A 22,077-nucleotide genomic window follows, 5' to 3' on the forward strand; every position below is an offset into this window, starting at 1 on the left:
TTTTCTTTCATAGGTTGATAAATAGTATATTTTAAAGAGAGTAACATCTTGTACAATTTGAAGTGTAAAATTTCTAATGAAAGCATGGTAGCCTTTCTCACCATTTTGTTAGTAGTAGTAGCAGTAGCAGTAGTAAAGCTAAGGCATAAGCTACGGCTCCCGAACAAGCACTAAACTGGGTATTTTGTGCAATACGCATATTTGATGCGACACAAACATGATAAGGTGATTTTGGGGACCAAAAAAGTGGTGCTTAGGAGGTTTCAATCCCTGATTGCCTTTCCATTCTTCATTTTTTATGGAGGAACCGACGCCACGCACTGCTACCTGCAGTAAACCATTGGAAGGGTTGGTAAACTTCATCACAAATCCGGCATGGCAGGCAGCATATATGACTTCCTGATTTCAGTATGCTAACATCAAGGAGAAGCTACAAAGAAAGTAGATAAACGATGCGTCCTCCAAGTTACCTGAATCGAGCATAGTAGTTGAATGTTGACACTCTGAAACAAAAATTGAATGGCTAACAATAACCTCCAACGCGATCATCCACATGGTGAAAGCCAAAATGCCTGTGGATGGTTGGGATGCGCCTCTATACATCCTCTCACAGATTCACCAAAGAGAGGAGGTGTACATAATATAAAGCAACCAAAATGCAAGGATGATAGATTGCTGAAGCATAAGGAAGAAATTCAAAACCAAGCCATCCACCATATATACATCTTGCCAAGATTTTTGTGTGAAATAGCTTCAGCTATCAATCGTCGGGCCTGTCCTTCCACGGCTAAGGGTAAAGATGGTGCTGCTGCAACACCAACCACAACTCCCTGTAGTCGAGCTTTGATGTTGCTGATGGCCCTCTAAAATTCAAAACCATAAAATTTTCTCGCACCAATTAAAAACTAAGTATTGCTTATAATGCCAAGAATCAAGCATAATGGTCAATATGCTACTAATGGCAGCGATACAAATAAAGATTATACAGACCTGTGCATGAGGATTCTGTACTTCTACTCCGCTGGACTTGTGAGATTTGGTCCACTCCACCAATGGGTCATGGATGAAAGTTTCAAGAACACTCATCAGAGTCTCCCTATGCGTTCTCAGCACCAAAAGGGTGATCTCACAGACTTTCAAAAAAATGCCCTCATAGCCAGTAATGCCTAGGCCATCAATCATGTTCTGCACATTGATTAGTAGATAAATAACAATTATTAGGTCAAAGTGGGAGGAAAGAAACCTATTGATGCTCTGTTCTCCTTACTTGGGTTAGTCTGAAAGGCACCAACTCAGGCTTATCTAGGAGCAGGCCTTTATCAAATAAGCAGCTGAAATCAACATGAACACAGTCACCGCTAGTTGAATCAAAGAGAATGTTCTCGCCATGCCTGTCACCAAGCCCTACAATGTGCCCAACCATGGACCACACAGCAGTTGTGTGCGCATAAGCCACTCTAGCCCGAAACCAAGCAGCTGGCTCAGAGAATGTGGTCAAGAACCATCTATGGAAAACAGGGGGGAACATTGGGAGGATTTTTGCCTTCAGCATCTCATCTTCAGGCATCTTTCCCTGGCACTGATCATAGATCCTTTTAATCAATGGATTTGTTTTCTGCCGGTCAAACTTTCCACAGGTTATATATATGTCCTGAAGAATGTGGCGAAGGCCACGAGTGTGTGGCACCCACTCTACCATCCCGCAATCCTCAGTGAGGGGGATCACAGCAAAGGTCCGGATGTAGAGCTTCCTTCTGCGGCTCTCAGGGAACTTAGATAACAGACGGTTGATCATGGCAGTGAACTCCATCATTCGGGCATCTTTCCTGAGGTCATCCTTTGGCTTGCAGAGAAATGGACGACGCACACCATCACTTCCAAGGAAAACAACCTGAGACTCAACATTATTCCATCAGTAGATAGATTTGTTCTATACATAAATTGATCTGACATGAAAGAGGTTACAATTAGAATCATTAAGAGTTACGAGGACACATTTACATGAACTGGAAATCACTCTAAATCCATTCAGGAACTAGATTTTAGAAGCCATAAAAATAACTTTCCAGGGTTTAAAGTATTGATCAGTCCATAGTTATGCCAAATGAAACAACAAAGATTTATATGAATTCACAACAGATAAAGAGATTCTTACATAAACAAATTTTACTAACTTCATTTTGCACTGGGTATTGACCTTCTCTATAACAGTCCTTTGATTCAAATGCAAGTTCCTTGTTGTTACTGCTATCCATATTTGCTAAAACCAGATAAACATTAGAAAAATATTGCACTGACCTTCTTTGGTCGCTGCAGAGAGGAAAGGATTTCAGCCTCATCTGCTATTCCAGATATTGTAGCATGATCAGAAGCTGAAAAGACATGAAAACCAGAAGGGTCTGTTAGACTTGCGTCATACGAGGGTAATGTGACTGTCAGAGCTTGCTGGACTGGCAGTACAATCCCTAGTGGCATCATACGCTTTAAGGCACTGAACTCAGTTGAGATATTAATTGTCCTTGCCTTCGGCTGCCCTGGATGAAAGCACAGCCTAATGAGGTGATCTATCAGGCTAGCAAATTGAACAAACAGGATGCTGTTATCACTCCCACGCCGGGATCTTTTACGTGCAGCTTGTATTATCTCTGCAGCAGCATCACGCCTTGCAGCAACTGTTGACTTTGATACTGCAGCCATCATCCAGAGGGCTTGTTGTGGGTATTCTTGTAAAACTGATGTAATGACATGTTTGACAATCCTAACAACTTCTTCATTCTGATGGCAGATGCGGGAGATCAACTGGGATAGTACTGTTAGCCATTGATATGTCGGCAGATCCTTCAGGCATCCCCTCATAATGCTCAAAACCTGGTAAATGGAAGTCAGAATGTTGAGACTCAAGCAGCTAAAGAAATAAAAGAGGAGGAGGAAGAGGGAGGAGGAGGAAGAGGAGGAGGAGAGTGAAAATTTTACCCTTGCATGAACAGTTTTCATAGGTTTGTTGGATGAGGACTCATCTCTGTGATATATGCTTCCAAATTCAAACCAAAGTGTCAATAGTCTTGGTAGTGCTTGATAAAGATTCTTGTGCCCTTTGTGAAGTCCTTTTGCATAGAATAGTAACACATCAGGAAGGTAAGACCACCAGGGCTTATCTTCAGCCAAAGAATTTAAAGAGCCACCAGCACCAGAAGAAGACTGCATTGCAAGATTATCTTCCTGCCGCTTCCTGGCATCAACAAGTAGATCATCACAATATTTTGCCGTGAAAAAATATCCCTTTTCCCACTTGGGCTGCAATTCTCTCACTCTGGAGTAAAGAGTCATAATGTCTTCCTTCTGCTTTTGACCTGTGTAGTGGATCCATCTTGTATATAAGAGAATGGATTTAGCCACATCTTGGTTCTCCTTTGATGCTTGTGTGGCACAAAGAGAAGGTGGATTTGGCAAAACAAGGGAAAGGTTAGAAAGCGAAGAGATCACAGCAGAGCCTAGAACTTCCACGGGCATGTCTAGAAGTGATTGCTGCAGTTCAGCTATAGCACAATCAGATTTTCTAGTACTCCACAAAAATTTAGCCTTCTCCATATGCACACTTGGAGCACCTGAAGCATGTGCTTCTAGTATTGCCCGCTGGGCAGTCTCATAATGACCAGCGGAACGACAAAGTTTAGCATATTGAAGCCAGCAGTTTCCCACTTGAGCACCCATATTGCTGGCACTGAAAACTAACCTGCGGAGAGCAAGGAGTGGCTCCCTTGCCCATAGTGATGGTTGCGTAAACCTAAGACGATTTTCCCAGTCCTTTATCACTTTCAAAAATCTTGGATCATCTGATCTGAATGATTTTTCAAGAAACGATTCATCCCCAAGAAGATTGTGAAAATCCTCCAGTTCACGTAACATGTGTAGTTTCACAACATATGGGTATGCACGCATGTAAGAATCCATACCAGCTGCCGCTAGAGGGACAATTAATGCTTGTTTAGACTGGGCAATTCTCTCAGCAACCATGAACTGGTCTTTCTTCATCATTGCCTGGATAATCTTGGCAAGGCCCATGTCGAATGAAGCATTGCTCTCATATTTATTACATACTAGACCTTCTTTATCTGAACCAGAAAGGTACTCATCCATCAAATCCCATTTCCCTAACCTCCAAGCTGCCTGTACACCCTGCATGCACCATGTCTTCTTGTAGTGAGGTATTCTACGAATCAAACCATCCACATGAGTTACCATGGCCTGAAGGTGGCACATGTTTAGCAGGCAGTTGAGAACATCTGAATGTCTCTGGACAGAAGAAGGCTCCATCTGCAAAGCCTGTTCACAATATGCTAACACTTCTGCCCAATTTCCTGCCTTTTCATTAATGAGGAGGTGGTCTTGCAAGCTAGATGATTTCCGCAGATTTACCAAACCAGAAATGCCATCAGGCTCATCTAAACCACTGTATATCTCCATCAAAAATGAAATATCATCATCTGCAAAGATACCGCTGCTCTCAGCGGCTGGATTGAAGGAACCTGACTTTTCCCGCACATGTGACTCAAAGTACATCAAAGCACGAGCATGAGCTTGACATCGGATTGATGCCTTAGCGAGAGTAACTTTAGGAATGGCAGATAACAGCTCGGTAACATTACTGCATTGGACAAGGAGCTGATCTGCATCAGGCATTGACTCATTCTCTCCTTTCACTCTAGGTGGTTGTTTTGAGACTGCAGTGTGAAATGACTGGGAAAGTGCAATGTCCTGCTTAAGATCATCAACCCATTGCCCAAGATTATCAAGTAGCGTAAAGACAGCCTGGACACAGACTTCATTCTGCCCCCCGGTAGTTCCATGAACAGTAGCTCCACTATTTTCTGATGCTGCAGCATTGAGAACAGATAAGATCTCAGCAGTTATGCTGTGGCGTGCCTCCACAGTACCATGACACACAGCATTCAAGACTAGATAAGGCAGCAAATAAGTGGCTGTTTGCATGTCATGGCGTACTATCCCCCTGCATGCACTGAAAATACTGGCACGGGAACCAGTTGCATGTGCAGTCAGCTTCCTAATCCAAAAGAATATCCACCTTCTAAAGGACATTGATGGGCGATAAATGGGGCCAACAGATGCTGAATCAGTCACATTAGGAAGCTGAAATCGTGAGGTCAAACATGGTGCAATAATTTCTTTGACATAATTAGAAAAACGGTCCCATATTTTCTGACCCCTCTTGTTCATCTCGCTGGGATTGCCAATACTTCCATCCTCAATTATTTTTGTAGTTTTCTTGCTAATATTTTCATTAAGTGATGCCTGGCAACCTGCCAGCTTCAGAAGCTCCTGTATAGCTAAGGCAGCTGAATCTTGAACTACGGTATCAGAAGCAGCTCTAAATGCCCTTGCTAGATGCTTGTGGATCAACTCAAAGATGAGATCATCATCTGAGCACTCAATTTTAAAACGCTGGCAGGAAATTCCCTTAAACTTAGCAGGGTCTACAGCACCAAGTGCTCCCAAGCAATCTGCACAGACTAATTTCAACCGTTGACCAACTGCAGTCCTTGATTCCTCTGCACATCCTCTTAGTAAGGATGTTATTAAAGAACTTATGACATCCAGATATGAAATGGCTTCACCAGCTATCAGAGCAGTAACATCTTCTCTTCTTACATTCAACACTTTGCTTAATTCACAGGCCACCACATACCTTACATTTAAACTCTCATGGTTAAGACCATCAACAGCATCTTGCAATTGCTCCTGCAAGGTCATCGATCCCCTTGCCTCTTGTAGGACTTTGTTTACTTCTGATAAAGCTGGAATGCTAGGCAACAGCGGGAGCTCACGAATGTGTTGCTTTAGTATCAACCTATTTTCAACAATAAGATCTTCCAAACATTCAACAATTTTATGTAAATGTACAGAAGGGATTTCTTTGCATCGCTCCAGGCATGGAATAAAAGCAGCTACAACTTGCGAGATCACATGTTTAATGCTGCAGGGTGAAAGCTTAGCTAGCTGCTTGATAAAAAAATGTAACACCGTAAGACCCTCGGTTTGAAGTGCTTCTTTATCAATGGCATATATTAGAAGAACCATAATTTTGGGCACATGTGTACTAAGATATGGACCCATCATCTCGATCAACTTTTCGATACGCCTCAAGGCCTGTTTTTGCAACCAGACATCATCAGCATGAAGCATTTTCCTATCAATGCTATTAAGAAGACCAACAAAATGATTCTTCAGAAACTCTGGAAGGTCATCAGAACCTGTCAAGATTTTAGCTACCTCTTGGATCATCGTAGGAACCCTGATGGTCCTGAAAATAGCAATAATGTCAACAATTAAAGGTAGTGTCCAAAGAATACTGGCTAGAATTGGAATGCAGGATTTTTTTTTTGTTTGTTGCTAGTGAAAACTTAAAGAAAACCCATTACCTCTTGTCCATCTCATCCATATCCCCTTCCACAGGAAAGCATAATAGTTCATCTAGGAGTGCTGGTAAGGCAGCGGCAAATATTTCTTTGCTGTCAGATCCTGTTTGGACATGATAAAATTGCAAAACACAGGATAGCTCCTGCCCATCTGCACGAAGAAGAGTAAAGGCAAGCACTTTTGGTAACCAGTTGACAATCAATGGTACTACATCTGTGTCCAAGTGGTTTGCCAATTCATGCAAAGTGATGAGTGCTTGATCATTATCCCTGTGTGAGACCACGAGCTTTGGTATGACAAAAGGAACCATTCTCCTTATAAGTTCCTCAGTCTTAATTCCAACAGCCTCTGCAAATTCTCTAATCATGGTTGGGCGACCAACCAGTCTTGCAGAGAGATAATCATATAACTCATCTCGGATATGAAAAAACTTTGAAAGGACTAGTTCAAACCCTCCATTCAGATGTAAGTGGCAGGATCTCTGCATCAACCTTGATGCGGTCAGTCTTACTATCTGATTTTGATTATCAAGTTGATCAACAAATAAAATAAGCGAGTAAAAGAAAAGCTGCCCATGAACGTCACTAGCATTCATAATTTCAGCAGTCGATTCCAGAAGAGTCACCAAGACCTGGGGATCTTCCGTTCTTGCCAAAGCATATTTTACTTTGTCCAAGAATTTTTGTTCTTTGGTCCTTTCACTTGCCTCGCCATCTATGAATAAAGCCTCCAAAATGTGATCTTCAAGGAAACAACTTATTTCGGCAGAAAATGCTTCCCTGATAGCCTTTGCTTTGTGCAAAAGTAAATGATCGATACACTCAATCCACTGAAATCTTGTTTCAAACAGAACATCTTGAGTTACGTGCCTAAGAATTCGTGGTAATACTTGAACACAGGCAACTTGAAAATCTTCCAATGGTTCCTCGTAAAGAAATTGAAAAAAGAGGGACTGCAGTTTGATGAAAGTAAGGTCATTCTCAAGCCTTAAGTTTTGCACCTTAGGCATGCGTATAGCATTAAAAGACTGCCCTTTATTGCCTATAACTCCTGTGTCACATCGAGGACACCAGAATCCTCTCAAAAGAAGATCCATTGTCTTGATCTGCCTTTCATAGTGATCACCTAGAAACAACTTGCAAGTACTTCCATCAAGATCACCAGAAGCATTAGAGGAGCCATGTATACAGGACATGTAGCCAAGAGAAAAGAGGACAGATTTACGAACTTGTTTACTTTTGTCTCTACTCAATGACCTGGGAAATATAGCAACAATTGCAATGTCATCAAAAATTTTAAAAAATGGATGATGCATATACAGTGAAAACAAAAGGTTGTACAGCATCCATTTCAGTAATCTATGCTACTTTCTTTTTTCTAGGCTGTGAAATCATTGAAAATCCTATAGAACAGAAACTATTTACTGAATAAATGATACACCATCTTTCGATAAGGTGTCATCAAATCTAAAATTAAGAACTAAAAGGAAGAGGAGTTATCATACAATGGAATCACAGAAAGCAGACTGTATTGCAAACAATCATATTGTAATGTGAAGAGACATGCATGGTAGGGAATAGGACTTGATTTATCATGATTTTCTTTTCACTACATAATCCATCCTAAAGGATGAATTAAAATAAAAAAAAGTATAAGCACCAACTCTTCCAAAAGTATGTCCATCAAACGAATGGAGCACCAAGACATTTCCATCTCTGATATATTCTTCTCCATTATGCATTTAAGTTTTCTAGAATTCTTGGTACATCAAATTTTCTAGAAGGATCAGATACATTTTTGTAAAACAGAAATCTGCAAAAAATGACTATGCATAATTACCTAATACTCAAGGAGCATAATTGTTTAGGACAGATTGCATGCTGGTCTGTGCCATAAAGCCCATGCTGTGCCAGCACACACTAGCATGTAGCATGGCCACTAGCTGGTTGCCCAGCCAATGTGTGCCAAGCACTAGCATGTCACTGTACAAACCATGCACCGGAATGCAGTATTTACAATCTTGATCTAGGATAACATAAGTAGATTATAACCTGCACTTTAACACTTTTGACCCATACGAAATCCCAAAACCTTTTCAACAAAAACAAAGCATGCATGAAATGCATATTGGGAAATCCAAATTGACTTACTCCAATTGTTTAAACATGTCTCCCAGGAAAGAGCAACCAGAGCACATGATGATCACAGGCATTGAGACAACAGCTTCATTTCGAACTTCCTCAGCTTCATCATGAATAGCCAGGTCCAACACTTCAAGATCACATTCAGCATTCAGTTGATTGCTGAACTTGGAGAAAGCTTGTAAGGAGAGACATTTTACTTTCCAGACAGGATGAGCTTGAGTTTCAAGTGAATGATTATCCCATGCCAGTTTCAGCAAATCCATAAGATCTTCATATCTCAGATGGATACAATTTATGATGTCTGCATCATTGAAGCAATCATCACCTTGAATAACTTCATTCATGCATCAAGAAAGTCTGAATTAGTGAATAAAATGCCAAAGCAATGTTGTCCAGAAATGAAATTGGTCAATGAACCAGCAGACAAGAAGGTATGGTCTGACCACCTGCAAGTAGCAGGCAGTCATGGGAGATCAAGCTACTAAGTACTAACTGCTAGACTAGCGCCCAAAGCACAAGGGAGAAGCACAAGACCCCTCCATACAGACGCATATACGCACATCAACTCAGCAAGTTGTTCAGCCATACGCAAATAAATATATGAAAACATGTATATGTATCGGTGTATGCATATATACACAAAAATTAGCTTAAAAATGATTTTAAAGTTTTACCAGAATAAATTGAGAACCATATGACATAATGAACATCATGCAAACAATTAGCAATTTTATTATTTTATTGTAATTAAATATCTTTCCAATCTTCTTCCTCTCCTTCAAGTGGGCATACCGAACCTGGGGCCATGGTACTAACCATCAAAAATTGACCTGACATCAGCATGTAATAAAGACTTGATAAAATTAAAAAAAAATGGAAAAGTCATATTTTCTACGCTTGATTTCTTAATCACATATACAGGACCTCTTCAGAGGACCAACACTGTTTAATGCATAAAATCCTCATTTTAAAAAACATGAATAGCAAGGGAATATACAACCATTTTGACTAGAATGGCAATGCCATCTAAATAACTAACTCCAGCTTCCCATTAGAAAAGTTATCCTAATAGAGACAAGAACTGCAAGTTGGCAGGTGCGAACTGAATACAGTCTAATCAATTGTCCTAACTCTTAAGCATTTGCCCGGAGATAAACATAAAGTCATCACAAGATGCTCTGGATTGGTGATATTTTAAAGAACGCAAGGCCTCACCTTGAAGAAGCAGTATGCTATGAACTGCTTCTAGATAGATGGACAAATCAAACGAGAGCAACCTTATTTCCTTTACCTGCATGCATGATTAATTAATTAAAATGGGTTAGAAAAAGAAAAATACAAAGTGTTGAAGTGATTAATTTGCTGCCATGGCTTCTGATAAAGTTTTTACGAACCTGGCTGCATATCCAAGGTATCCAAGAAAGCACTAGCTGAAAAATTCTAGCAGCCAAACTGGTATTAGGATAAGCAGAAAATACGATGCAGAGCAAGCTAAGAGCTGTTATGGCAGTATCTGGTTTCAATGGAGAAGCATTAGCAATGCCAGGTCTTAGAAGGCCAACAAACAAGAACAGTGATTGCTGCAACTCATCTGCAAATTCTTTGTCTTGTTTCAATGTTAATGAAGCTCTAAACTCATCATCTATATGCATACTAACAATAGGAAATTTTCTCATTTCCACTGTCTTGTGACGCTTACACTGAATATTGTCATTATTTTGAGCCGACCTCTTCTTCCCAATTTTTGGCATGTCAAGTTCTTCGCCACTTTCCAATGGCATATATATACCATGATCATCTACTCCAGAAGCATTGAAACCAAGAATATCAATAGCCACTCGTATGCATTCAATCAATGGAAAACAAGGTTTTGGAGAGCAAAGCATGCTGACAAGAAGTCCTGGCCTCCAAATATGTGGAGGGCAGATTTTAGCAATTCGCATGTATGCATTGCACATGGCTACCTGAAATCACTACATCAGTCAGTAGCTCCATCTATACATTATCTCCTTCAGGTTTGGGTAACCTACAATTTGAAAAACAAGAATTGACCTGCCAAAGTAAGTATATTTAGACCTGAAGTTCAGGGCTTTCAGTGCTTTGGACTGATCTAGGAAAGACATTGACTACATCACTAGCTGTGGATTCAACAACATCATCCTGACAAGACATATGCAGTACATGAAGGCAAGCACCCATAGAAGAGTCATAAACTGTGTTTCTGCAAAACAGACATGTTGGTGCATTACAAGACATTGTAAGTTTTACAAAAATATTAGAGAGAAGGAAGAAACATAGTTAAGAATGTTGAGCAAGGCCAAGCAAACGACAAGGTACAGATGTTGTAGCCAGTTTTGCTCTTAGAACACATACAGATTTTAACATTAAAAATCTCATCTCATAGTAATTCAATTAGAGACTTGGTCATCAGTAGTAAGATATCAGAATACTGCACAGATGCGGCAAGAGTGCTGTACTTATAGTGATGTCAAGAATCATTTACACCAATAACTGTCAATAACAATCTGTTGTAAATGATTTGGCAGTTGGCAAAATTGCACATGGAATAATGGAATATTTAACACTAAAAGAAAATAAAGATTTCAGAACAGGATGGCCCATCAAGTGAGGAATTTTGTGTGCATGTGCATGTCTGTAACCATTAAAAAAACAAATTTCTGCAGCTTAAATCATTAACACCATTATGTATTATCGAAGCCAGCACGGTTGCATACCACAAAAATTTTATCATCATCCATTTGCAAAATTCTAGCATCTTACTATTTAAAGAATTCATAGGAATAGGACAGCGTGACATGCTCAAGAAAAATGCCAAAAATGTTTAAAAGGTGGAGGTGCAAAACAAAGCATTCAGGCTGTCAATGAATTGAGAAGTTAGCCGTCAGCCTAAAGGCATAACTGCATAATCCTCATGGATTTTCTAAAATTTTAAGCAAAGTGATATGAGCATAAGCAAAGTAAAGGATGTGAATCTCATATATGGCAAGGATCACACAAGCTCACACACCAAAGGTGAAAAAATCTTTAACATTAGCATCGAATAGAATTTACCGCCACTGTCTAATAGTTGTCTTGGAGACACTGTAATTCAAATTTTCTATCAATAGAACTTGGATTAATGCAAGATGATGGGCCTAGAGTAAAAGATGAAACAAGGAACAGAAGAATAAAGGCATAACCTAGAATCACCATCAAGAAGAAGATACAAAATGTAAATCCACCATGCAAAATAATTTTTATTAATCAAAAGTTACTCTACAACCAAAATATTGGTTAACCATACACATAAAACCACTAGAAAATATTCGCATATGAAAAAGTTGTTCAAGAAAAGGAGACCTACAAGGCTATAGCAACCTACATGCTACCAAATATCTGCCTGATCAAGTCCTCTACACTAAAACAAGTACAGGAGTAAAATAAGACTTATAAAGAATTGATAAAAGGCAGCATCTACTATTCAAGAGTCAAGACAAAGCAAAGGGAACATTTAACAAAGATGGGATACCTGAACAACATAAGTTCCTTCTCATCTTGCCCTAATATGCATGCTATTGAACGAATGATATTTTCAACCGGTAAGATTTCTGCATCTATTACCGTTGCTGTAATACGTGCAAAGTCGAAACAGGCCTGTTTAGAATGACACAAGCATCATAATTTAGAAAAAGAATCTGCAATTTAGAAACGTAAGTGCATCATCTCAGGAGGACAGAGGGGGGAGGGTGAGAAAGCAGCAGCATGCAAGGAGAAAACAAAAACACCCACCATGTGCAAAGCTGCATTCCCGTAGCACAATAGAGTACAGGCAGCATATACAAATGATATATTGATGAGCCCTTCCACATAGAGTGTTCCTTCAGTCAGACATTTGCTAACAAGTTTAATCATCCATGCGGCAAAATGTTGCCACCTCGACTTATCAGTCAGATCAACCAGCACGCCTGGGCCATTGGCCGGTCGGCAACAAGCCGGCAGCTCGCTAAAAAGAGCAGGGGAATCAGATATTCCCGCGAAGGAGTGACAGAGGCACTTGAGTGATACTCTACCAGAAGACGTCGCATTTGATTTGCTTGCATTAATCGATGCAATATAAAGAATATCTGTGGGATTAGGTGAGCCAGGAAGTGAAAAGATTGAATCTTTGCAGGGTAAATATTAATATGTCTTGGGTGTGAGTCAAAAAATCATACCTTCAACAGCTACCATGGCGTCCAAGAAGAACTGGCGATATGCTTCTCGCTCTCCGGTGCGGAGAAGGGAGAGAAGGGAAGCGACGGTCTCGAAGATAACCTCATGCCGAGAACTGCAAGTGTAAACAAGAAAAAAAAAAAGATGAGATTTTGATGCCACGGGAGACGATCAGGGTTAGGATTGGGGACGGTAAACGACCGGAAGGCGGGTTCGGCAAGGAAGGGAAGGATGCGGCCGACAACGGGGAGGACGGCGGCGGCGCGGCCGTGGAAGAAGACGCCGGGGAAGTTGCGGGCGGTGTGGGAGAGCAGCTTGAGGACGGCGGTGACCTCTCTCTCGTTGCCTGCGGGGGAATCGATTAGGGAAAGAAATCGAGAGAAGAAGAGAGGGACTGAAAGAGTGAGAGGGAGGGATACCGGTGGAGGAGGGGAGGACATAGGCGTGGAGGAGGTTGGGGAGGACGGTGCGGAACTTGGTCTCAAGGGGGTCCTCACCGGAGGGGGAGGGGGAGGCGGACGAGGAGGCGGCGATTCGTTCCCGGAGCTCGTGGATGAGGCCGGAAAGGTTGGCCATGGGGGCCGCCGGCCTACCCTCTCTCCCTTTCTCTCTCTCTCGCTGTAAATCGACTTCACCGGGCTGCTTTTTTTGCCCATAAATTTCCCTCCTCATTTCGAACCGTACCCAGAAAATAAGTTCGCTCTTAAGACCTATTATATTCATATTGTTGCATTTTAATTAGTTTATTATTAATTAACCTTTGATTGTCATGTATTTGAAATCTTTAATTTTCTTTTCAGCTTATATTGGTATCTTCAAAGTTAAACATAGCTTTTTTAGTTGTAATTTTGTATACCATGGTTTGTTTTAGTTTTAGTTAATATATATGATTGATGAGTGAAGACCTTAATGCATTGGTGGTTACCGATGGATGTATATAAAATAAATAGGTTAGGTATGGATTTATATTTTCCGACCAATTATAGATAGGTCAAATATGAATTGAAAATTTTTTAATCTATATATGCTTCGACCCATCCAACCTAGCCCATTGCCACCCATAATTTTTTTTTTTTTCATGCAAATGCCACCCTTACTTATTACTTGTGTTATGACATATTAAAAAGATATGTTGACTTTATCATCATTTACCATTGTGTCTATTACTAGTTTATGTCTTGAAAAAAGATCAATCATTCTTTCATGCGAAAAATACAACCCAAATCCCTTCAATTTACATGCAGTTTGGAAGTTCATAATCTTCTTCTTTTTCCAAGATCATGACCAAAATATGATAAAGTTTCTCAATCAAGACACGAAGCATGGAGAGAGAGAGAGAGGCTGGCGAACATCATGGAGGAGTTGAACATTGCCGTCATTTAAGTTCTCGATGAGATAGGAGATAGAGCTTCCATGAATGGAAGGGTTAAAACTTACATCAAAGCTTACTTGTAATGGCTCTATCCGAGACAAAAGCTTGGACCCACTGAGTCGCATGCCACATCCAAAAATCACCACTCTTTTCTAATGCTAGATAAAGTCTCCACTGCAGAAAAGGAGACAACCTAAATTGATGAAAAGCATTCATCAAAAAAAATACTAGCGCTTTTATGTGAGCCAACGTAGTTAAAACAAAGCGCAAGACATTTCTAATTTGTTATTGGACCTCCAATCTAAACCAAATTCTGGGATCAAGCTCACCATTATTCGCCGATGGCTTGTTGGTACCTCTCTTTTTAGTGCTTTCTAACAAATATCTCATATTGAAACTAAAATAATATTCATGTTTTTAAATACTAATAATTAGAAAAGCAAAATTGCTATATCTTGATATAGAAACCAATGCGATGAAATCATCTTTTTATCTCATGGCAAGGGAAGCAAAAAATTTTTGAAATAACACGCTATATTCTTGCACTGCAATGGAAATGGCTAGGGCCATTTGGGCCTAACAATTTCAAGGTTCGGCTCTTAAGCCTCAACTAGGTCTAATGATGAAAGTTTTTGTTAATCTTTTATATTTTTCAATATGACAATTCATAATTTATCACTTAGGCAACAAAGTTTTATTATTGTCATTGTGGCTGGGATACATCTGTCCAGTTTAGTTTAACTTCTATCCCTACTCAAACCTAACTTGTCCTAAACTAGCTAGAGACCTAACATTTAAATCCAATAGACTCAATAACTTTCGACCCATGCACATTCCCTGCCCGATAAAGTTATTGGCTAGCTAAAACGATCAATCACAAGTCATGGTTAGTGTAACCCTAGCCAGCTAAATCTATAGCTATTCTAATATTAAAGCACAATCCCAATGTATCTCTCCATGCAGGAGGCATCAATTGTTTGTCTCTTTTATCTCCTAGTAAATATATCTATCTTGTTTTAATTTTTTTACTTTGAAAGGAAGAAACGTGAAAAGAGTGTATTCATGAAACTTTATAAATATAAAAAAAGAATAATCATATTTTGTAATTAACCAGGGTTGTGCTTTTCATAAGCATCGCATTGCTAAATATATAAGGTATTGATGGATTGGATTCTGGCTTCAAATTGAGTTTGAGTTGTCCATGGCTCCTTTAACTCGATCGTGATTTGATTCAAGATTAATTTGATTGACATGTTCCAAGCATGAGTCCACATGCTCATGTTGCTTCCATCGTAGGTTCTTATTTTATGGAAGGAGCACTATGCAAACATGTTCCTTTATCTTTCTTCTGAGTTCTGACTCTACCTAAGCTTTCTCTAAATTTGCACCCATCTCATTTATTTCTACGCCCTAAAGGTGGAGTGCTTCATTGATTAGTTGCTCTATTTCTTCCATAGAAAATTTATCCTCTATTTTAATTCTCTTTTTTCGAAAGAAAAAAATACCGAGACAGTGTCACTACATTCTTACTTTGTGAAGTTGTATTTGTGATTTATTGATTGCTTTTTTTCTTTTTTTTTTGCTGAAAAAAAGGGGAAGGGGGGAGGAAGGGACAAGCCCACCTCCGCGTAGCAGCCTCCACTGGGCCTCCACCCCGCCAGGAGAATGTTTGATGCAGGCAGAAATGACCGTGTATTGGGCACCCCGGCCGGTTTTACTCATACCCTCCCCACCCGTGGGCCCGGCTCGGTTACCCCTCTGGGCTCCAGCACGAATACCACGTATGAGTACGTCACATCTGGCACCACCGAGGCTACCAGCATAGCGATACGCCTTTCCAGACCCTGTGTTCGAGCAGGGAGCATCCGGTCTCCATAATTTAATCGACGTCCGTGCGTTTCAAACTCGGAACCACTTGGTTGGAAGTAAGGTTACGCTCTCACTATGCTACCACCTCAGTGGTTTTATTAATTGCTTTTCGCAGCACCAAATTAGTTACCAGCAAGAGATACCTAATACTAGAATAGACGAAGTTGATGAATACTTCAGCTTGAAACAAATCAACTCATGAATCATTCTAAATCGATCTATTCGAGCGTTGAATTACTTGATTCTTGGCATCTTAAGTCTCAGTCGGACACAAACCCGTCCCCGCCCCGATTTTTCCGTCATTTGAAGTTCATTTGCAGCCTAGCATGATCCATCTAAACAGCTGTATAATGTCATCATATCTTTAATACATACATAATTGATCTAGGAGAAGAATAAGAGCTTTAGAGGTATCAACCAGGTATATCTAATCTTAGGAAATCATGTCTTCACAACAAGATAAACATACACAAGATATAAGAAGGTGTGAGGCTTTTGTGTAGATCACTAGATGTGACCACCCAAACGAAGACTAGAGGCTCAACATATATACCGTTGCACAGTGTATTCCAACAAGAGCTCATCGGACACTAGGGTTTCCAAGTTCTAATTAGCCCTTTTCTGAAGAAAGAAAATCTAAAATGAAGTCTTGGTTTTATCTTGTAATAGCTTCTTCTCATAACTTATTCCGCAATTTCAGGTTTCCTTCATAAGAAGGATAGCTTTTTGCAAATGGAAGCACAGCCAGCTGTACGTGATCCCCCATTGAATAATCTAAGCAGATTTTTTTTATTTTAAAATGTTTATATAATTTGATAAATACTTTCCTACTCTCACGTGACACTCCGAAGGGTCCAGATTAAAATAGGCATAAGTACAATTGTACATATGGGACTAGAGAGACATGTATAACCCAGAGAGAGAACATATTTGATGCCCAAAATGTCTCTAATTACATGCCACAATCAAGCCACAGTGGGTGCAGGGAGCGATTTCTATTACATAGGTTTGCCATTATGATAAAAAAATGATTACTCCCAAACACAATCAAATGATACATATTTAGTAAATTAGTCATCTAGTAACTCAATACATACATTCAAGTAAATTGTTATATACAATCTTCAAAACATCATGTTCACAAGCACATAGTACATGACCAGGTAATACACACTCATCAACTTGCTAATATATACTGCAAACTTCTTTGATGCACACCCAGTAGTAGGTGATACACACCAAGCAATTAGTTATTTAATAAGCCAATACACCCTTTTAGATAAATTAATACATATTTTTTAAAACATAGTAGTGTTCATTAGTACCAGTACACAATACACAATTTCTAGCTCTGTTTAATATATATAAATAGTGTTCCTTAGTTCCATAAACTCTTAGGTGCAAAGATCCTGAAAAAGAGAAAGGGATTCAAAGAAGGAGAAAGGACTCGGCAAGGAGAAGTAAGACCTCACGGACGGAAGATACGGCTTGACGAGAAAGAGCGTGGCTGGATAGGTTTGACGAAGAAGAAAGAGGATGCCATGCACAATTTATTTTTCTTTTTTGAATTTTTTTAAATTACAGGATTGACGACTATGTTAGTAGGAGGAGTCCTCGACTTTTGAGTTTTTTCTTCAAGATGGATACCGGTAAAACTATGGCAAAATAGGATGCTCGTTTTATATTTTCTTCTCATGTGCCCGCCTTATATGATTTTTGTTCTGCCAGAGTTGACACTCAACGACCCGCAAAAATTAGGGAACTACTTGGGGTAAAGGTGCACAGTTGCACGCTAAAAGTACCTTGTTCAATCAACCAATATTTTGGCAATTCCCATAGTTGGATAATCTCCAAGGAAATTGATCATATTTGCATTGAATCTCCAGGAAGCCTTAAACGTGTGGTTCCACATGACTACATGACACATTCCACGGTATATCCCAACAACAGAGAGTTTGCAAGCGGCAAACAGTAGCAACAAGCTAATAAAAAACATGTCATCGATTAATAACCCAAAGAAGGCTTGGATACTGACCAAACTAGCACGTAATCATGATCAGCGCCCACGAAACCCACGACAAAAGGCTGGCAACACCGGCGTCATGCTCCAGCGAGCGTAGGTCTGAGTCCTCTCCCCATCCCCCCACAGCGCGTACGCCTCCTCCCCGTGTGCCGCATCGTCCCCTTTATTTAGATCGTCCTCGTTCATCCTCAGCGGCACGATTTTACTGATTGCCAAACATATAGCAGTCGTGATAACAACATTCCACACAGCTATAAACACCGCTCCAAGGAGCTGGTATCCGAGCTGCTTGAAGCCTTCGTCCAGGCGCCCATTATTGAAGTTATAGAACAAGCCAGAGTGGTCGTTTCCGCTGAACAGCGTCGTTAACCGGGGATGCGCGAGGAGACCGGCGAGCAGCCCGCCCAAGGTTCCGGCGACGGCGTGGGTGTGGAACACCCCCAGTGTGTCGTCGACCTTCTGAAGGAAGGCTGCTCGTCTGTGCAGCACCATCATCGTGTACCATGGCACGGATCCTGACATGGTCCCCATCAGCATCGCCGCCCACGGCTCGACCAGCCCTGTCCATCATGTCGTTCTCCAGCACGTCAGTTGGTTTTGCGAAGCTTAAAGATGGGATATTTGAAGTGATGTGAGTAAATAGTGGACTAACCGGCGGCCGGGGTGATGCAGACGAGGCCGGTGATCATCCCTTGGACGGCGCCGATGACGGAGCTCTTGCGATAGACGAGCATGTCGAGGAAGAGCCAGACGGAGAGGCTGGTGGCGGTGCAGAGGTGGGTGTTGAGGACAGCGAGGGAGGCGACGGAGGCGAGGGAGTTGGTGGAGCCGGGGGCGCCGCCGTTGAAGCCGGACCAGCCCATCCAGAGGAGGCCGGCGCCGAACAGCATGTTGATGATGTTGTTGGGCGGGAAGTGCTGCCGGTCGTGGGATATCCGCGGGCCCACCTGGGGACAGCCATACGAGTTGGTGAATTTAGAACACGTCGCCAGGGTCAACAAAAATCTCATGCAAGGGTTCGGATCTTGTAGACCGCACTTTCTGGATTTGATGCGATGTAACTCGGACGTGGACTCATGGCAACTAGGACAAATTTATATGTGCTTAGCCCAAGCCCACGCCATGACCAAAGCCGCAAGTAGACTTGGGCATCGGGCCGTGCCGGGCCGGCCCGGCACAGGCCCACCGGGCCCGAGGTCTAAACGGGCCGTGCCTGGCCCGGCCCGCTTCATAAGCGGGCCGTGCCGGGCACGGCCCGTTCAGCATAGAACGGAAGCCCGGCCCGGCCCCAGGCCCGTCTAGTGGCGGGCCGGGCCGGGCACGGCACGAGACGGGCCGGGCCGGGCACGGCACGAGACGGGCCGTGCCGTGCTTGGCCGTGCCAGGCACGAGACGGGCCTCTGGGCCACCGCATCCTCCCCGGACGCGGACCGCACCACCCAGCTCGAGAACCCCCGGCAACCGTACTCGGCGAACACCGAGAACCCATCCCCCGGCTTCCACACACTGCCATCGGAGAGCGGGTAGCAGCAGCCGAAGTAGCTCCGCTTGCCGTCGCAACCCCCGACGACGCCGATCCTGTCGCAACCGATCTTGCAGACGGAGGAGTCCTCGCAGGCGTAGAGGCGGAGGACGTTATCGGCGGTGACGGCGAAGAAGGGGCTGCGGTCGAAGACGAAGGAGGAGCGGTTGACGTTGGAGTACCAGGGGTCACATGAGGAGGTTGAGTTTGGGGAGTAGTCGAGTAGGAGGGACCTGGAGGGAAGGAAGTCGATGACGCGGAGGTCGGTGGAGCCCAGAGTGAGGAAGAGGGCTGACGGGGTGGAGTCATCGGAGCAGGAGAGGCGGAAGGAGTCGATGGCGGGGCCGCAGGAGGAGTTGAGGTGAAACGGGAAGGGGATGGGGAGGTGACCGCACCTCTCGCCGCATTTGTTGGGGAAAAGGGCTTGGGGAAAGGCGAAAGGGAGTAAGGAAAAGAGGAGGAGGAGGAGGAGGAGGAAGGAACCAGGCATGGCGAGAGTGGTAAAGAAAGGCCATGGAGAGCGGGGAGGGAGGAACTTTTAGTAGAGAGGGGAGACCGGGATCCGTACAGGGAGGGGTCTTGGGAGGTGGTGACGAGAACGGGTTTCGGAGACGGGGACGGGGAACGAGGCATGGGAGAGCGCGAGCGAGGCGGGGGCATGTCGGGGGAGACGGGCCGTGCCGGCCCAGGCCCGAAGCGGGCCGTGCCGGGCTCGGCCCGCGGGCCAGAAACCCGTGACCCAGCACGGCCCCCTTAAATGGGCCGTGCCAGGCACGGCCCGGTACTGTAGCTAGCGGGCCGTGCCAGGCACGGCCCGCTTCGTGCCGGGCCGTGCTGGGCCGTGGGCGGCCCGGCCCAGTGCCCAACTCTAGCCGCAAGATTGCCCTAGGCCGCACCCTCGGTCAACTTTCTACGTGGACCTGTTTTGAAATTGTAATGAATTCTTGGGATCTCACGCCACGCAAGAGACATGTGATTTTTTTTTTTTTATAGTTGCTGAAAATGCATAAGCATCCGGCCTTAATAACCTTTTGCTGGAAACAATTCAAAAAAGATCAATGGTTGATAACTCATTATTCAAAGGACACATGTCGACCATTAGAGGCTTGTGGTCTCGCATCAACGCAATTCACTCCACGTCTAAATCAAACCCAAGCTAACGTTTTCAGTAACGACAATTATTCTCCGTCGAAGCGAAGGTAATAAGCAACGAGCCTCAAGATGTGTCTTTGGAAAGGTCGCTATCTCATGCATCAACAATGTTGTATGACCAGTCACCACCATGCTCCAAATATCATAGTATATCGTATTGGTCCGAACTGAACAGTACGGAGCACACCGTACTATATCGGTTTAATACTGATATCTAATATAGATGGCGAACCGACACTCGATATAAAAAAAAAAAATTAATACTATACCATATCAATACTAGACGGCGAATCTTAGCAAATATAAATCTTATACATCATTAATACAGGTCGATTCAGATCATCTTCGATCTGGACCTAAAATGGACGGTGCCAATTTTCTTCATGGCGGTCCATAATTTGGATGAACCACTAACGCTGGTGTGAAATGCGGTATCCCATGTATTGCACGAAATCCATCCAATCATAACCCTTATGCAAGTCACGAAGAGCGGTGATTGGAGAATTGGCACTTTCCGTACGTTCAGGTCCGGATTGGAGAGGATCGATCAGAAGGCAAGACAACTCACCTTGCTGAAATCGCAGTAGGCCGCTGTGGACCTTTGTGGGCCACACGCATAACACAAAATCCATGCAATGAAAGCAGTGAAGGCGCAGAGCTACATACCCAATATGCCGCCGTGAATCCGGCCACGCCGGAGGAGAGGTGGATAACATACCCTCCGGCGAAGTCCACCACCCCCATCTGGTCCAGGAACCCGCCTCCCCACACCGTGAACGCGCCCACCGTGTACGACGTCGTCAGCCACGGCGGCACGAACAACATCCACGCATAAAAGTTCATCCTCCCGAGCAACGACCCGGCCAACAGGATCACCGTGATCGCCGCGAACGCGAACTGGAAGAAAACGTAGGAGGCCTTGGGGAAGGAGCCTTTGTCGCTTGCACTTGTGAGGTAGTCCTCGGGGAGCGCCATGGCCACTTGGCCAAGAAGCGGGCTGAGCCTATCGCCGAAGGACATGCGGTGGGCCCAGAGAACCCAGCAGAGGAGCACGGCGGCGAAGGCGTAGAGAGCCATGAAGGCCGAGTTCACGGCCCACTTCTTCTTCACCATGCTGCCATAGAGGATGATGAGGCCTGGCACGCTTTGGAGGCCTACCAGCGCCGTGGCGGTCAGCTGCCACCCGTTGTCGGCGTGCGACAGCCAGTCGGGGCCCGTGAGGGCGAGCGGGCTAGGGCCCGGCGGCGGCGGGAGGCCTTCCTGGAAGCCCAGTACGCCGTGGTCGGAAAGATTCATCATTGTTGTGGGTTCGGAGTTTGGAGCAAGGGGTTGGTGTTATGGTTGCGTG

The 22,077-nt window shown here is 43.2% G+C and overlaps 2 protein-coding genes across 6 annotated transcripts; both read right to left on the reverse strand.

Annotated features, from left to right (window-relative positions):
• ATR (Ataxia telangiectasia-mutated and RAD3-like protein) lies at positions 1-13,491 on the reverse strand. 5 transcript variants are annotated; one of them, XM_088705799.2, is made up of 17 exons: positions 13,211-13,491; positions 12,993-13,137; positions 12,794-12,906; positions 12,369-12,703; positions 12,109-12,233; positions 10,656-10,800; positions 9,974-10,543; positions 9,795-9,870; positions 8,586-8,880; positions 6,438-7,691; positions 2,974-6,319; positions 2,524-2,868; positions 2,299-2,372; positions 1,268-1,891; positions 991-1,185; positions 471-863; positions 1-327 (listed from the first exon to the last, which is right to left on the reverse strand). In XM_088705799.2, the coding sequence occupies exons 1-13, from the start codon at positions 13,461-13,463 to the stop codon at positions 2,343-2,345; spliced, it is 7,032 nt and encodes a 2,343-aa protein (XP_088561925.2). In that variant the 5' UTR covers positions 13,464-13,491; the 3' UTR covers positions 1-327; positions 471-863; positions 991-1,185; positions 1,268-1,891; positions 2,299-2,342. The 5 variants fall into 5 exon arrangements, with proteins under 5 accessions (XP_088561925.2, XP_088561924.2, XP_088561922.2 ...); XM_088705798.2 differs by having other exon boundaries at positions 8,586-8,913; XM_088705796.2 differs by having other exon boundaries at positions 2,299-2,868; positions 13,211-13,489.
• Positions 13,492-18,079: 4,588 nt separating this feature from the next.
• LOC103724142 (ammonium transporter 2 member 3-like) lies at positions 18,080-21,868 on the reverse strand. Its single transcript, XM_008815312.3, has 3 exons — positions 21,396-21,868; positions 18,708-19,002; positions 18,080-18,615 (listed from the first exon to the last, which is right to left on the reverse strand). The coding sequence occupies exons 1-3, from the start codon at positions 21,840-21,842 to the stop codon at positions 18,089-18,091; spliced, it is 1,269 nt and encodes a 422-aa protein (XP_008813534.2). The 5' UTR covers positions 21,843-21,868; the 3' UTR covers positions 18,080-18,088.
• Between the last annotated feature and the right edge of the window lie 209 nt (positions 21,869-22,077).

Source organism: Phoenix dactylifera, chromosome 10 (genome assembly GCF_051530095.1).
Source record: "Phoenix dactylifera cultivar Ajwa chromosome 10, Ajwa_hap1_PhDact_Kaust_v1.1, whole genome shotgun sequence".
Classification (NCBI taxonomy): Eukaryota; Viridiplantae; Streptophyta; class Magnoliopsida; order Arecales; family Arecaceae; genus Phoenix; species Phoenix dactylifera.